Below are 17,500 nucleotides of genomic sequence, written 5' to 3'. Positions count from 1 at the left end.
AGAAAGAACTGGTAGACAGGCTATTCAATCTCGGCCTCAGCATCTCATATGACCGCGTGATGTGCCTCTCTGCTGAGATGGGGTACAATGTCTGCCAATGCGTTCGCATGGAGCAAGTGGTTTGTCTCACCACCATGCGTGGCAACATATTCACAACTGCTGCTGTAGACAATATTGACCACAATCCGAGTGCAACCACAGCCAAAGACTCATTCCATGGAACAGGAATCTCATTGCTGCAACATCCAACTTGCGCAGATGCTGGAGTAGACCGTGGTATTGTCATAATTGGAGGCAATGTTGGCTCGAAGACGGTTGGTGATATACGAAATTTCTATGCTGATGACTGGGAGGTTGTAATTCCCAAACTAATTAACTAGTTATATATGTAAATATATATATATATATATATATATATATATATAATTTTTTTTTCTTCACAATTGCACACAATCTTCACATAATTTTCCTATCACTGTCGACTCTGCTGAACAATTCTTCTGCACTTATATTGTCAATACCTTTAATTATCTGAAACATTTCTATCAGATCTCCTCATAACCGCCTCCTTTCTAGTGAATAAAGCCCCGTCTCCTTCAGCCACTCCTCATAGCTGAGTCCAGCTCGGCCCGGAATCAATCTCGTAGCCCTGCACTGAGCCCTCTCTCTCTATGGCATCTGTGTCCTTCCCAAGTTGTGGTGACTAAAACTGCACAATATTCTAGATGTGGCCCTCACTAAATTCCTGTTTAATGTTAACACCACATCTTTTGATTTATAATTGATCCCCCTTTGACTACAACTTAAAACCCTATTTGCTCTTCCTATAGCTGCCTGGCACTGTGCTGCCTGCTTACCTCCCACATCTATTACCACCCGCAGATCCTTCTCCTGTGTGACATGCTCCAAAATTACCGCTTGCATCCTGTAATCTCTATTTTCATTGTTCTTTCCCATCCCCAACACCTTATGCCTGGTGTTGGCTTAATGATTCAGGTGGTGGGCTTTGGATCCGAGGGTCCTGAGTTCAAATCCCGCTCAGCTGCTGAATAAATACCAGGTGGGGTTAACTCGGCCTGTCATCCTTTCGAGGTTGGCAAAATGAGTGCCAGCATGATGGTATGCTCTGTCGGAGTGGCGACCCGTCCAGGATTGTGCCCAATAGCCAAGGAGACTGCTTAGGCTGAAGTCACATTTGCCACGGCGGCCGTGGGGTCTCCAAAATCTCCGGCCACCAGCAATTATACGGCGGCCGCAGTATTTCCACTGTCACACAAGGTAGCAATCACATATGTTTTTATTTTTCGGGGAGCCGCACGGCATATTTATAAATTTTGGAGACTGAAAATGTGGGGGTGCCGTATGGTCTTTGATTTGATGTCGCACGGTGACCTTAGGGCGTTCCTGCGGCGGCCATAGAATTTTCAACGCAGATGCAAGGTGCCCGCAAGGCGACCGCAGGGGGGCCGCAAGGCGAACGTGCGGCCAGACGGATGGCAACGAGTGGGTTCTTTTTTTTTTTTTTACCAGTTCTTTTGTTTCGGCTTGTCGAATTGCTACGGCGAATGTAGAAATGAAAAAAGTTATAACTCCGCGCTACAATTCCACGGCGACCCTACGGCCTGTAAAATATAGCCATACGGTGTAGGGCCACCCTGAGGCCACCTCAGAAACTCTGCGGCCGCCGCACGTTTCTGTCAATTCAGAGGGCGTACGGCCGCTGTATCCTCGCCGTAGAACAAATGTGACTTAGGCCTTAAGCAGCACCAACGCTCTGCACATAGTATGGTCCCAATCTCCTACTCCTCCTCCTCCCAACACCTTACCCTTGCTCAGGTTAAATTGCATCTGCCAATGTTTTTCCCAATCTATGCAAGTATCAATACTTTCCTGAATCTGATCACCACCCCCTCTGCTATTCACCTTACCTCCAAGCTTTGTGGCATCTGCAAATTTGGAAAGCCTACTCTTCACCCTACAATCCAAATCATTGATGTAAACAATGAATAATAATGGTCCGAGTACTGATCCCTGAGGTACCCCACTACTTACATCCTCCCAGCAAGACATCCTCCCACTCACAGCCACTCTTTGCTTCCTATCACGAAGCCAGTTTGCAATACAATTCGCTACCTGACCAGCCACTCCACAAGCCCTCACATTGACTAACAACCTCCGATGTGGTACCTTATCAAATGCCTTCTTAAAGTCTACATATACTACGTCCACTGCCTTTCCCTCAATCACCCAATCAGACATTACTTAATAGAACTCGAAAAGATTTGTTAAACAAGAACTACCTTTGGTAAACCCGTGCTGACCACCTTTAATTAGTTTGTATTTATTTTAAACGGTTCCTCATCTGGTCCTTAATTAATGTCTCCAACACCTTCCCCACAACTGAAGTTAAACTAACAGGTCGAAAGTTTCCCAATTCTTCTCTGGATCCTTTCTTAAATAATGTGTTACATTTGCTACTCTCCAATCCTCTGGTACCTGTCCTGACTCCAGTGATCTATTGAAAATATCCGTTTACATTTCTCTTACCTGCTCAGCCACCTCCATCAACACTCTCGGGTGCATATTATCTGGACCCGGAGCCTAATCTACTCTTAGATTACCGAGCTGTTCCTTTACTTCCTCCACTCCAACCTGGATCTTCTGTAAAAGCCCTTCCTCAACTCCTTCATAGATACTCTCAGCTATTGGCAAGTCTCCTGATGGTTCTTGTGTAAAAGTTGAAGCAAAATACCTGTTGAATAAGCCTGCCATCTTACTTTCATCACTAACCACTCTCCTAGTGCTATTCCTCAATGGGCCCACACTGGTCCTTACCTGTTCTTTTCCCATGAAATATTTAAATAAAGCCTTGCTATTATTTTTAATTTTCTTAGCCATGTCCTTCTCACACTCTCCTTTGGCTTACAGAGTTATTAACTTCACTTGCCTCTGTTTACTCCGATCGTGATATAAATCTAACTCCAGTCCTGTTATTTTAAACCGAATAAATGCCTTCTGTTTCTCTTTAATAGTGTTCCTTATCTCACTACTCAACCACCCTGGTCTCTTTCTGTTCCTAGTTTTACACCTCATTGGAATGTACTTACTCTGCACTCCACACATTTGATCCTTGAAGGTTTCCCATTTCTCTGATACTGATTGTCCTGTTGTTGGAGTCTCCCAATCCACATCACCCAATTCTCTCCTCATACCCTCAAGGTTTGTCTTCCTGAAATCTAATAGCCTTACTCTACTATGAACTATCCTGAACTCTACTATCCTGAACTCTAACCCTTAACGGAATCTTTGCACACACAATGTTATGGTCATTTGATCCTAAATGCTCCCATACCTCCAATATATTGGGATCATTACTTAAAAGGAGGTCTAACACTGCACTCCCCCAAGTGGGCTTATCTACAAACTGGGCTAAAAAGCAATCCTGAACTAAAACTAGGAAATCCTCATCCGCTCTGCCCTTTCCCTGTTCCTGGACCCAATCTATCCCTGGCAAGTTAAAATCCCCCATCATCAATCCTCTTCCCTTACTACATGCCCTTTTGAATTCTTCATGTACTCCTCCTTCCTCCTCTTCCTTCATACCCAGAGTCATATAAAAGCATTCTTCCAGTATCTTACTGTTTTTACAATCTCTAATCTCTACCCAAACAGAATCCTGAACATTTATTCCTTCCTTAATATCACCCCTTTCTCTTGATACAATGCTGTCCTTTACCCAGATTGCTGCTATTCCTCCTATTCTCTCCTTCCTATCACACCGATACACCTTGTAGCCTCCAATCCTGTCCTCCTTAAACCATATCTCACTCACTGCAACTATATCGTATTATATTATCTATCTTATTATCTCACAACTCTTCCATCTTATTGTTTAAACGCCTGACATTGGAATAGAATATATTGTTGTGGGCCAGGGATCGGGTGAGAAGACCACAGGGGGGGGGGGTCTATCTCGGGTTCCCACCAGACTCCCCAGATAGGCCGTTGCACACGGATAATTCTGTGCCGCGGCAGGTCGCCAGCAGACTGTGGACGCCACTAATTCAACCTCGTGACCTAGGGTCCACCAGTCTATGGGTTAACCAGGTTACCTAATTAATCACGTGATTTAATTATCGGGGAACACGCCCTCGGTACACCTTGTCCGAACCAGATCACTTTTCCGGATCGGATGCAGCTGAGCGACACTGACAAGGACATACAGGCTAAAAGGAACGGATCGTTGGGAATAAAGTCCCGGCTAAGCGAGGATTTGAACCATAGTGGATCAATGAAAGAACAGACAAAAACGAGCTGGGAACATTTCTAATAATAATATATTTACAAGCAGGCGAGGAAAGTTATGCGGCAAAGTGAATAGTAGTTTTATTGTTGTGTAATGCAGGGATAGAAAGAAGCGTGAGGTGCGACAATGTACAAGCAACTTACGAAAGCAGACACAGAGCAGACGTAACGTGAAATAATAATAACAATAATAAAAATAATAATCTTCTGCAGTCTTACGTGGACAGGCGCCAGGACACAGACACGCACACACACAGACAGACACAGAAAATCCGATGAAGAGGAGGTATTGCAGCAAGACAGAAGAGGAGATATTGCAGCAAGACAGAAGAGGAGTTGAGGCTATGGTCTCTCGATACGTTTGCACGCTCTCCCGAACGCACCACCTATACGGTTGGGGGGTTGCTCCATGGTGCGGTACCCCCTGACAGCTGGCGCGTCGTCTCTTGCTTCATGGCAACTTGTGCAAAGTGTCGTCCAGAGAATGCGACGCGACCGTCGGTGTGAAGGAGGGGCTTGAGTTGGGAGGGTGGAGAAGAGGAGGTGGAGTCGAGGCGATGACGGCAGGAAGCGGTCCAGTTTGCACGCAAGACGAAGGAGAGCAGAGCAGAGGCAATATCGAAGTCCAGCTTGAGCGGGAGGCAAAGCAGGGCAGAGAGAGAGAGGGATCAAAGGCTCCGCTCGGACCTTTATAGGCCCCGCGGGGTGGGGGGCCACCCCAAAGAGCTGTGTCGTCATCCAAATCGGGCGCTCTGATTGGCCCCGACCCCCTCACGGCCCGGCCGCGATGGCCGGAAACCGTAACATTCCATTTCTGGCAAGATGACCCCAATCCGCAAAAATATCCCGCTCCGACCTCACCACATGACACGGATCGCCCACACCAAACTCCGTGCCATGAATTGCCTTGCACGAACCCCCGGGCCATGCCCTGACTGAGAGTGGTGTCGGTCTTGCATGCCTGCTCGGGTGCACCGACCAGCGCTGCTCAATGTGCCTGCTCCTTGTGCGCCATGTGGCCCAAGGTGCACAACATACCTCCGCCCGATCACAGCTTCGCTGGCCGTAGAGGCGAGAAGACGTTCGCCGTCCGTGGGGAACATCCACGGCCGCAAGCAAGGACCGAAGGTACGATGTTATGGCGAACCCATGCACAAACAGTAAGATGTGTCCATTCGTGCCCTGCTCTGAACGATAACAAAGTGTCACGAGTGGTACATTTGTGCCCTCGAGCACGTTCCGTACAATGCGCTCACACATGGCCAGTACTCGCGTTCGCCCGATTCTGCTATCGTGTGCATGGGGTGAAACCCGATCAATATAATAAGTTCAGAAATGGGTTGAAAAGTACGTGCCGCCCGTATAATGCACAACGTGACGTGGTTGTCATTTTACTATTATCGGCCTCTGACGATGTCGCTATTGGCACCAAGCTACTTGCCACGCTCTTGCCGATATTGGATCATTTGCTTCTGTGTTGTGCAGAACACCATCCGTACAGTCTCTAAAGAGATATAAATTCGTATGCCTTTTCAATGCAACCAGCAATCTCCCCAGATCATCAGAAGCTCGAGTCGATCATCTCGAGCTGCCGAGCATATTGTATAACTCGCGGCAAAAGTTGGGTTGAGGGATCGCTTGAGGACGGGAGCTCTGCGCTGTTGATGCTCGTGCGGTGCCATTACTGCGAGGGCATCGTGGTTTCCTCGCAGCCGTGCTGCATGTGTTGGCCTCCGCAAGGACCCAAATTCAGACTTACCTCAGAAATAAGCATTAAAGAAGAGTAGGAATGAAGTCAGTGATGCGAGCAAACCTACCTATGAGATCCTCGCAACGCACGTTCCTTTGTCCCGTTAGACAAAAGGGAAGGGACTATCTACACGTATATTAATGGAATAACTGTCTTGGGACCACTGTATGTTGGATGCATGCGGTTTCGAGAACCGCAACAATATTTAACTTTTCCCTTCCTAAAATTCTATCTTCTTGCCTGGCCTTACTTATCACAATTACTTCATCCGTTCCTGCCTTAATAGCTTCCCCACCCTCCAATGATCTACAAAAGCCTGAATTCCTTCCTCAATTCCCACAGCAAACCTTGCTGCCCCCTTTCTCTTTAACATACGGCCATCATTCCAGAAACACCCCCTTTGTCCCCTGAAAGATTCCCACTGCTTCTTAAATGTAAAACCTTCCTCCCTACACCATTCTTCTCGCCATTGGTTGACGTCTATTGCTCTGCTCATAATTTCTATATTGTTTCCTAATCTTGGGAAAATCCCAGAAAACATGACCTCACAAACCTTTTACTTTCAGCCGCTTACCCAATATCCTGTATCTATTTTTAAAAACCTCTGAGTAAACTTTCCCCCCATCATTCGTACCGAGGTGGACCACAACCAACTTCTTCCTGCCATGACCTGATACAATATCGTTTACCCTTCCTTCAAGGTCCCCAACTCCTGCTCCTTCAAAACTGCACAGAATTCCACCACTGTCCGCACTCCGCTGCACATCCACCACTGCCTGCCCCCTCTGCACGTCCACCACTGCCCATACCCACTGCACATCCACCATAGCCTGCACCCATTGCACAACCACAACTGCCGGCACCGAGCTGCACCTCCACCACTGCTTGCACCTCTACCACTGCCTGCACCCGTTGCACATCCACCACTGCCTGAACCCTGCTACACCTCCACCACTGCCCGTACCCGCTGCACCTCCACCACTGCCCGCACCCACTGCACATCCACCACTGCTTGCACCTCTACCACTGCCTGCACCCGTTGCACATCCACCACTGCCTGAACCCCGCTACACCTCCACCACTGCTCGCACCCGCTGCACATCCACCACTGCCTGCCCCCTCTGCACGTCCACCACTGCCCATACCCACTGCACTTCCACCACAGCCTACACCCATTGCAAATGCACAACTGCCGGCACCGTGCTGCACCTCCACCACTGCCCGCACGGACGGCACATCCACCACTGCCCGCACCCGCTGCACATCCACCACTGCCTGCCCCCGCTGCAATCCACCACTGCCTGCCCCCGCTGCACATCCACCACTGCCTGCCCCGCTGCACAGCCACCACTGCCTGCCCCGCTGCACAGCCACCACTGCCTGCACCGCTGCACATCCACCACTGCCTGCACCATGCTGCACCTCCACAAATGCCTCCACCCCGTTGCACCTCCACCACTGCCTGCACCGCGCAGCACCTCCACAAATGCCTCCACCCCGTTGCACCTCCACCACTGCCTTCACCCACTGCACAGTCGCCACCGCCTGCCCCCATTGCATCATCACCACTGCCTGCTTCCACTGCACCATCACTACTTCCAACATCGTCAGCAACCTCACTCCACAACTGTAACTTACTATTATCTAAAAATTTTCTCACGTTCTGCTACTTACTGCAAACTATCTACATGTTCCTTCAACCTAGTAATAACCATCATCAAGTGGGCTATTTCCTCACACTTCGTACAACAGTGAGAACCCTCTGCTTCTATTGTTGACGTGGCCCACATTGAGCAACTGTCACATTTTATGAACTCCTCTTCCTTTCTCCTTTGGTCTCTATTTATAACCTTTTTTTATCACCACACTCCCAAGGCCCCAACTGACTTAACACTAAACTTAACACGAGGGCTTCCCCTGCTTCTTTCGATAAACCAACTCAAATACCCGCTAAAACTGTGATGAACATTAAGAAAATAAGTGCAGTTCCACAGCCACTGAAACAAATCATGACAACAAAATATGCAAAACAACAACAAAAAAAACATTTTTTTTTTGTACTGGTTGAGCTCACCAGATTGCGAACTACAGGAAGTAACGTCCTCACAGTTGTTGTTTACATTATATTTGCTGGGGGGTGAAGGAGTAGTAAGTAGATACACCTTGCTTTGATTTTTTGAGGCCAAAGGGAAAAAGGACGAAGCTGACAGTCCAGAAGAATATATATATATATATATATATATATATATATATATATATATATATATATATATATATATATATATATATATATATATGTATCTCATGCTTTGATGTATAATCTTGCATGTCTTGGACTATTTCCAGGATCTTGCTCATTGAACATTTTCAACATGTGAAGGAAAGTATATTTTTATGATGAAAGCTGTTACCTTTCCACTTCATCTCTTGCCACAATGTCTCCCTTTTTCAGAGCTTTAATGGCAAACATCTCTCCTGTGTGCGAATACTCTGCTAGTAAAACCTGTGAGTGGTAAGTGGCAATGGAAGAGACAGATGTAAAATAAATTAATAAATGTTTACACACAATTTATCACCAAACCATGACAAACTTTATCCAGCTTCGTGCCTCAAATGGATCTCTGAGAACCTCATGTGGAGGGCACAAACTGATATTGAATTGGTGTTTGAAAACGGTATCGGTTGATATTTCAGGAAATACAGTCTCCAGCAACGTGTACAAAAAAATAAAATAAATAACCAAGCAATTGAAACCTCTGTTGATTTTTTTGTAGAAACAATCTGGATGTGAAAAGACAACTACCTTTTGGCTTTTAATACAGAGTTCTAGGCTCATAGAGGATCTAAATGACAGAGGGCAGCAGGTTTGCAGATTGACCGAGGATCAAAGGGGAACCGAGAGACAAGGATGCTGCACAGAAGTGGGTGGTAGGCAGAAAGGATAGAGGGGTCAATGAGAGTAGAAGGGAGCAGGGATGGATATGGGAGTAAACAAAATAGAAGTAATTCTATCATTTTGCAGGCTTTATTGGTCTTGTATATAAATTTGGTCAACGAACATTGATTTTGCACAAGTAAAAGTACCCATCCCCAATGACGCGAAAAGTTTAAGTTAACCTATCAATTTAAATTATTTCATGAACTTTGAAAAGGTTAATGGTGTTGCACTCAAAAAATCTGGACTTTTCAATTTGAGACCAATTGGTCATCTTGTTTGACAAAAATTGCTACATTGGTCACTTTGGACTCAAAATGGCCTCTGAGGCCACGGCCACATAATAGCCCGTGTTCCTTCCTGCACACAATTGTATCTGTACCCCTAGTATGGAGGGATAGGGAGAGTGAGAAGTGATTCGGACTTATATTTTGCGTATACTGTATTGTCGACAACAGCCTATCTGTTTCAACTTCATACTGACATTTGTGCAGCTAAATACAATCTATGAATGAACGAATCACCGAAACTGTTGCAGTTAACCCACAAGAATGAATGTGAGTACAGTGGAAATAAGCCATTATGAGATGTAGACATAAGAAGAGTTTGTTTTGGCTTATTACAACTGCACCATATACAAACATTCTATTTGCTTAACTTGGGCAAACCATTGCACCGAATATAATGGCGGAGTGTATGTGGCCATGGTGTCTATTTGATGGACTATTCTTGCAATACCGTGGGAATGCAACGTTCACACAATGAAAATGATCACCGAACTGTGCGACTCGATAAAAACACATCCTTAATTCCCGACAGATACTGCTCCATATCAGCAATTTATATGGTGTACTCACACCTATCCAAGTTCTTTGCTTTCTGTACCACAGAAAATACCCCAACATGACAATCACAAGTACACCGCAGTTTGATTCCATTCCATAGAGCATGCTGAGTATGAGCTATACTCCCAACTCTGATGTTTTGCTTGCTGAATACACTGCTGTGATTAATGTGACATTTACAGTTTACACACTGTTGCAGGGCACAGAGGCCTTTGTGGAATCTATTCTGGGAGACCTTACCTTACCAAAATGGCCACGACCCAGTACTGAGATACAGCGGAAGTCATCCATACTGATTGTGCACTGACCAGAAATGCTGTGGGTGAGAAGGAGAGCAGGGATGTCATTTTGTGCAGGGCAAGCAAATTTGTTAGCACACAAATAACATCAAATGTAAATAGCGATAAGTAATATCCATGAGTAAACAAATTTATTCGTCAATGTGGCCAAATGACCGACATGCTCAACATGCTCATGTTCTTTGTGTACATTAACTGTCCCTCATGCAATCCTCATCTTGTAAGCACCACCTTCTTGAATCGTGGTCCCTGCCAAAACCCCCTGGGTGACTTCTAATCCCCTCCTTCAACATGGTTTGAACATGAACATTTATCAGCATATGTAACAAACGTCGGCAAGTATAGAAGTGGCCACAGCTGCTTGTGAAATAGACAATCACAATGATCAATAGTTCTGTGAAAGATGGCAGCAAGCATAAGAGGTTCCGTAGCGTAACAGTGTCGGACCCCGCTATTCGTGGGGGATACGTTTCTGGAAAATGCCACGAATGTCGGGGCATTGCTTCAATGGATGAAAGGGGGATAGGTTCCCGGCGGTTCATGATTCATAAGGGGGAATATAAAAAAAAAATCCCATGAAAAAAACCACGAAAAACCAGGAATACACCCATAAAAACGTGAAAAACAAACAAACTGTAAATATGCCTGTGAAAAAAAAACCTGAAACTGCCAAAAACAAAACGTGAATACGCAAAGCACAGTGTCGGGGATACAGAAACAGGTCGCATTTTATCGACCGTGAACACGAAGGGTCCGCAGATGGCGAATCTGCAAATAGCGGGATCCGACAAGAGAGAAATGTGCACTTTTTAAAACAGTCATGAGGATATCAACATTCTATTCACTTAACTTGGACAACCAGAGGGTGAGCTGATGACACCAAGTACCTTAAACAAACTTATCGAGATTCCACCGACGCATCAACTCAATGATGTATTTACTAGAGTATAGAGATAACGTGGGAAGTAATCGGCTTATCGTGCGATTAGGCAGCATGATCAGTTTGAAAGGGACAGCCTGATGGCAGCGACTGGCATTCAAATTCAAGTTGGCTGAAGAAATTGTCTTTTCGTTGCCGCGGTGTCATCTTTCGTCGTGGTGGTACTATTGGCATGAGATGTGGGGATGAGATCATTACGCCAGTCATCCGTCATCCCTCTGGCCCAACCAACAAGTACCAAATTCATCTTTAAGTATAGCAACGCCCATCCACACTTTGCAGGTGTTGTCAATTCTTCACTTCAGGATGACATCATCACTCACTTGGAATGATTTGCACGATCTCAAGTACAATTGAACATGCATAATACTTTCTGGGGAGGCGTGTGCTGTGATCTTCACATCCGCTCAGTTTCTTGATGAAATGGAAGCGACCCTGGTCAAAGAATGGCACAACATCTAACAGCGAGAACTGGATCACCTGACTCGGTGGATGACAAGACGTGTACACGAGCTTGCATTGGGGTTATGATGGTCACACCTTATCGGTGGTTATCATTCAGGTTATTTCTGCCAAAGTAAAATAGTCTTTGATCATTTGAAGACTGGCGTCGTTGCCAATTTGCATACTCGTTGCAAACAGTCGTGTTGTTTTTGCACAATTCATCTTTGGCTTGCAATGACATCATTTTTGGAATGCACACATCATTGCAATGGTCCTCTTCAACCACAATATGAATTTGTTTGAACATACATAAACAAAACAAGGCTCAAAAAAAAAAAAATTGCTGAATTGTACGTGTGTATTTTACTTACCACTTCTAAACCTATTCCAACTACTTCAATGGCCCCAATTATTCCCACCTTCTTGTGAAGTTGGCTGAGAAGGAAATTTTGACATAAATCTTTCAAGATCTGGCTGGTCAGAACCAACATTTGACTGAAGGTGATTTGGGCAGGAATTTGTTCAGGGTACCAGCGATAACTCGTACGTCTGTGTGCATGTATGCGTGCGCACGTGCACCCTCACTCACATTTAACAATTGTCAAAAATCAGTCTTTTGTCGGTCATCAAAGTTATGAATTCATCATTTGACCTCACAAAGTTAGAGTTGAGAAGCAACACACGATATTTGTTGGCAGTGGTAATTATGTGCGAATTTACAGCAAAGACCAGCAAAGCCAAATATTGATGAAAGCTGATTTTGAAGGAGTGTTTGGTGGACATTAGGACTCAAAGCATATCGGAGACGAGCATTTTAGAATGTTTACAGAAAACGAGCAGATAACTGAGAGACAATGGAGATAACAGAGTTCATGCCAACAAATTGAAGTTAGCAAATATCATACATCTATATATAATGGAGCAAGTGTATGTATGTATTGTTGCGGTTCTCACAACCGCATGCATACAACAGATAGGTGTCCCAAGACAGTTATTCCATTATTATACGTGTAGATAATACCCTTCCTTTTGTTTAGCGGGACAACAAGGGAGTGCGTTGCGATTATCTAATCGCTAGGGTTGCTTAAATAGTTTTTTTTCCTTCATTCATCCCCACTCTTCTTCTTTTCTGATTATTCCTGAGGTAAATCAGCCACGTGCGCCTTGGAGGCCAGCACGTGCGGCGCCGCGGTTGGGAAATTGCTGCGCATGCGGCGCCACGGTGGGGAAACTGCAGCGAGTCATGTAGTGTGCTAGTTGGTGCTGGACAATTGACTCGAGATTCCGATGGTCTGGGGAGAATTGCCGATTGCATTAGAAAGGCATGCAAGTAAACAACTCTTAAGAGGCTGCACGAATGGTGTTTTTCACGGCACGGGAAACACGGCCAGCACGATGTCCATGCTGCACGAGACGCGTATGGAGGCCAATAAAGCCTACTCCACACCATGTTGGGCAGGATACAAGTGTGTGGGTAGAAGCGGCTGGTTCTTTTTTTAACCTCAATACGTGACGCATATTGGTGTTCGCCCCGCGCACACGCTAGCGGAGTCGTGTGAGCGCGAGCGCTGGCCACGTGCGTACTGGCGGAACCGCACGCACTGTATGGAATGTGCTCGAAAGCAAACACGTACGCCGCTCATGAAACGTGCATGGATTTATCCATGGCGATGTACCTTCGGTCCTCGCTGGCAGCGGTGGATCCTCCACGAATGGTGAACGTCGTCTCGTTTCTGCGGCCAGCGAGGCTGCGATCGAGCCAGGGAATGTACAGTGCGGGCCACGTTGGCGCGTGCGGAACGAACGCGTTGATCGGCGCTGGTCGGATGCCCAAGCGGGCGTGCGGGACCCTCTACCGCTCGCCCGGGGATTTTTGCAGGTTGATTCGCGTGCCAATTTTGGTGTGGGCGATTCATGTCATCTCATGGGTTCGGAGCACAATATTGCCGCTGTTTGGGGTGGCCTTGCCGGAAACGAAGTGAGGCGGTTTCCGGCCCAAGCTGGCGGGCCACGTGAGGGGTTGGGGTCAATCGGAGCGCCCGATTCGGGTGATGACGTTTGGATTCGGCATGGCCCCTCCCCCGGAGCTGTGGGCCCTATAAAGGTCGGGGCAGTCCCTCTTGCTGAGATCTTCTGTGGTTTCCTGCTTCTCGTCTCCACCTACGCCTTGTTGACACCGCCACGACCCACCTCCTGCTCCTCGACTCCTCGTCTCCGCCGAAACCACGTCGACCCCACCCGCCTACCTGATCCCGCCCACTGCTCCACCCTTGCCCTCTGAACTCCACCCCTTCTCCATTCAAGCTCCTCCATCACGAGCACAGTCTCCACACATGCGGCTTGGGCCAGAGGCAATACGCCCACCGTCGGGTACTGCACCCCGGAGCATCCCCCCCTCCCCCACCCCGAAACGTATTGGTGACACGTCGTGCTATCGGGGGAACAGGTACCGAGATCATAGCCATAACAGCTTCCAGTTCTTTTGATGCCAGTAATGATACCAATAAAATTGTTCAAAATTACTTGAAGCAACTATGTGTTAGCAAGCCCAATAATATTCATATTAAACTGTTAATTGTTTCATTTGCATTTGGCAAAGGGTGTCTAATAGGTGCAGAGACATTAATGTGATGTATGGAGAATTCTGTGGGCTCAAAGGTACGACTCCATGGATGGCAATCAACTTACTTTGATGGTGCAAGTTGTGGGACTGTGGGCTGGGGAACAGGGCACTGATGGGCCCCAGAGGTGGGAGTAGCAATGGGGTAGGGAAGGCTTCCATGTTGATCATTCAGGAATGGAAAGGAGTTCTGGTGGAGATAAGGAACCAGTTAACTAGATGTTGTAAAAGTTTATATTGTTGCCTGCTATATATTGTGATTGAGCAATAATATTGAATGCATCAAAGCATGAGAAAAATAAAAATAAACAAGCATTGGGAATGTGTAAAAAATATTTTTAAAAAGTACAATGACTATTAAAAAAGTAAAATTAGACTGTGCCCAGAATGCGAGATTTACAATACAATCTTATCATGTAAAATGAAGGCCAACATGATCTGAACAAAAGTTCAGAGGGTGGGTGGGAAGGGGAGAAAAAAGGTAGAGGGGAAAATTTTCCTGACCTGATATTCTCCTTTAATATCCAAACATTTCAATCATAATCAACAATCTTCTCTTCTCCAATTTAACAATGCCTGTTATTTTAAAATATTTTCTTGTAACCAAAACCAATGAGCTCGACAACAATGATAGTTATTCAACAATCAATTCTCTAATCCTTTCTCGAAAATCTGATCAAAATCAAATTCAGCAAAATCGAATTATATGTGCCCTTCACTCGACTTCTATACAATGCTGGTGCAACTTTCTTCTGACTTTTGACTGTTCTAAAACAGTTTACGATTTTAATTGTTTTTATGCTCATTTCTGTTAAGATGCAATATTCCGCCCAACACTGCATGGTCTATAATTTATTACCTCTGCCACCAAGGGTGGTTATAATACACACGTAAAACAAACGGGTGAAAACATGAAGTTATGTTTTCACCCCTGTCTGTCTGTTTATGAGCACAATTTCTCAAAACGTTATGGACGGATTCGGACGAAACTTGGTGGACACGTTGGGTGTGTGACAAGGATGAATCGATTCGATTTTGGTGAAGATTCGGAGCCGGATATGAGGATTTTCTTCATTTTTAAGTGATTCCCTTCACCATTGTAAGATGGGGCCAAAAACGATGTATAGCATGATATTTCAAAAAAGGTTATGAACGGATTCAGATGAAACTTGGTGGATAAGTTGGGTATGTGACAAGAATAAGCCGATTATAATTTGGTTAAGGTAAGGATGCAGATCCGGCCTATCAGTGGAATACAAAACGTAAACTGTTTAGCCTGGTGGCGGAATGCGCTCTACTGAGTGCCATTCTAGTTCCGAAATGCTTCTCATTAGCAACTCGCTGCAGAATTTCTCTGCAAGGCGAGGAGTTTCCTTTGCTGTTCTCAGACTATAATGATGTACGATGCCTTTATTTGAAATGTCATGGAATATGGCTCCCAACTGTGGATTGGTACTCCAACTTCCCAGCTTGCACCTTCCCACCCCCCACCTGACCCACCTGCTGCCTCATTGGCATGAATGCTGAGGCTTTCAGTGGCATTGCCATATTTTAGTAAGAGGCTGAAACTTAAGATCCACTTCTTGCTCACCACACACATTTTGGCAGCTCTGTATTAATTTTTTTATCACCCCGTTATTATTTCTGAAAATCGCCTCAATTCTGGTCATGCTCATCCTGCTCCCTTACCTGTCTGCTAACCCCTTGCCCTTCCATAGCACACGGATTCTACCAGAAACCATTTCCTTGTTACCTCCCCAATCCTAAACTCCATCATCTCATACCCATTTTCTTGCCTGTGTAACTACCTTTATGAGTCTGTTGTCTTGAACTCTTCAGATTTCAAATTTCAAATTCTGCTAGTGACTGCTACCTCATGGTTTCTCTGATTTATACCTCTGAGCTTTAGTACACTCATGGAGATCCTCTTCCACTCCTTCACCTACAATGCCGCATCTTGTGTCATGATGGATCTCTGTGTTCCATCGCAGCATTTTTCTCTTTGTCCCATTATCGGCCCCCCCACCCCCCACTTTGTAATTTTCCCTTCCACAAGCCTCATGAACCTTGGTCTTGGACAGAAAAGAGTTGCTCTGTTGGATCGAAAAAAAGTTGAAAAAAAACTCGAGACACAAGCTCCCTTCAGGAGCCACCTGGGGAGGGGATATGAAAGGGGGGGGGTGGGTGGATTCCAGTTGCAATTGATATTCATTTACATCACTGAGGTTGGCCTGTTTCAAATTCCAATCTGAGCACAAAGATCATGATGGCAGGATCGTAGGTTTAAATCCCGTATACTGTGCTTTGTCCAGTGTGTAATAATTTTCTCGTTCTACGTGTGATGTACAGCTTGTACAAACAGCTCTATAAGCCTTGTACCAAGGGCAGAAAAAGAAAATCGGCAATTAATTATTTTTCGTTTTTTAAAAAACAAATAGACATTTTCAAGAAGCGTTTAAAATATATTTTTTTTAGACTGTTAAAAGTCCAATAAATGATACATGACTTCAAAAATTCCCACTACCTTGCAATTACCTTCAACAAATTTCCCTTTCTGTGAGAAGGTGACGGTACTTTGTGGATAACGGATGAAGAATACAAACCTCAGTGATTGCGTTGGCACGGTTTGCACTTCCTGGATGAAGCTCAGATTCCATAAGTGATATGTCTCGCTTAGGCTTTGGTGGCGGCTCAGGGTCAAAGATTAACCTCTGTACTGGAACATCACTGAATAGGAAGGTCAGGGGTTAGGGAAGGGTTTTAAAAAACGTACATATTAAACTCACAATGAAGCGTTTATTTTATTCATCAATCTTTGATGAAAATCACGTTCTGAGATGAGTGCAAAATACAATGAAAAGGCAGTATGAAATAGAGCTTAGAATTATGAGAATGTTCTTTTGTCAGCAATCAGTAATAATATGAGCTTCATAATCAAGGAGCATCAAAAAAAACGATTACAATGATCAATCATCATACAATCTCTCCGAGCTCTGCACTCGTCCAAATTAGATAGGAAACTTCCACCATTTTGAAAAGTTGTACACATCACTCCTATTTATAAGAAAGGTTCCAGGACTAAACACGTCCATTCTGGAAATATCAGCATTCTCCCCATCAGAAGCAAAGGAACAGAATCCATCATTGCAGCCAGGGTGGGAGGGGGGTGATTTAATGTGGATCGAAAATATCACGTTTCTGGATAGGGGATGATAAAAATGGGGGTGAACAGCTGTCTTCAAAACCTAAAGGTAAGAATGAGATTGAAGAGAATGTGAAAGTTGATTCCACAGGTGAGAAGAAAAAAACACGAGTAACAAATGATTTGGGGGTTGAGGTGAGGTGAACAGTGATTCTGGATT

The 17,500-nt window shown here is 45.2% G+C and overlaps 1 protein-coding gene across 3 annotated transcripts in view; it reads right to left on the bottom strand.

Moving 5' to 3' along the window:
* LOC147035253 (serine/threonine-protein kinase N2-like) overlaps positions 1-17,500 on the bottom strand; it is a 241,459-nt gene that overhangs the window by 36,186 nt on the left and 187,773 nt on the right. For all 3 annotated transcript variants that reach the window (XM_085896036.1, XM_085896046.1, XM_085896028.1), the window contains exons 13-16: positions 16,742-16,865; positions 14,207-14,328; positions 10,076-10,151; positions 8,467-8,558 (exon numbers count right to left, since the gene is read on the bottom strand). In XM_085896036.1, the coding sequence (XP_085752162.1) occupies positions 8,467-8,558; positions 10,076-10,151; positions 14,207-14,328; positions 16,742-16,865 (414 nt within the window). The remainder of the gene's footprint in view (positions 1-8,466; positions 8,559-10,075; positions 10,152-14,206; positions 14,329-16,741; positions 16,866-17,500) is intronic.

Source organism: Eptatretus burgeri, chromosome 1 (genome assembly GCF_056783735.1).
Source record: "Eptatretus burgeri isolate ZD-2024b chromosome 1, Ebu_testis_v1, whole genome shotgun sequence".
Lineage (NCBI taxonomy): Eukaryota > Metazoa > Chordata > Myxini > Myxiniformes > Myxinidae > Eptatretus > Eptatretus burgeri.
This window is presented reverse-complemented; position numbering and strand designations above follow the sequence as displayed.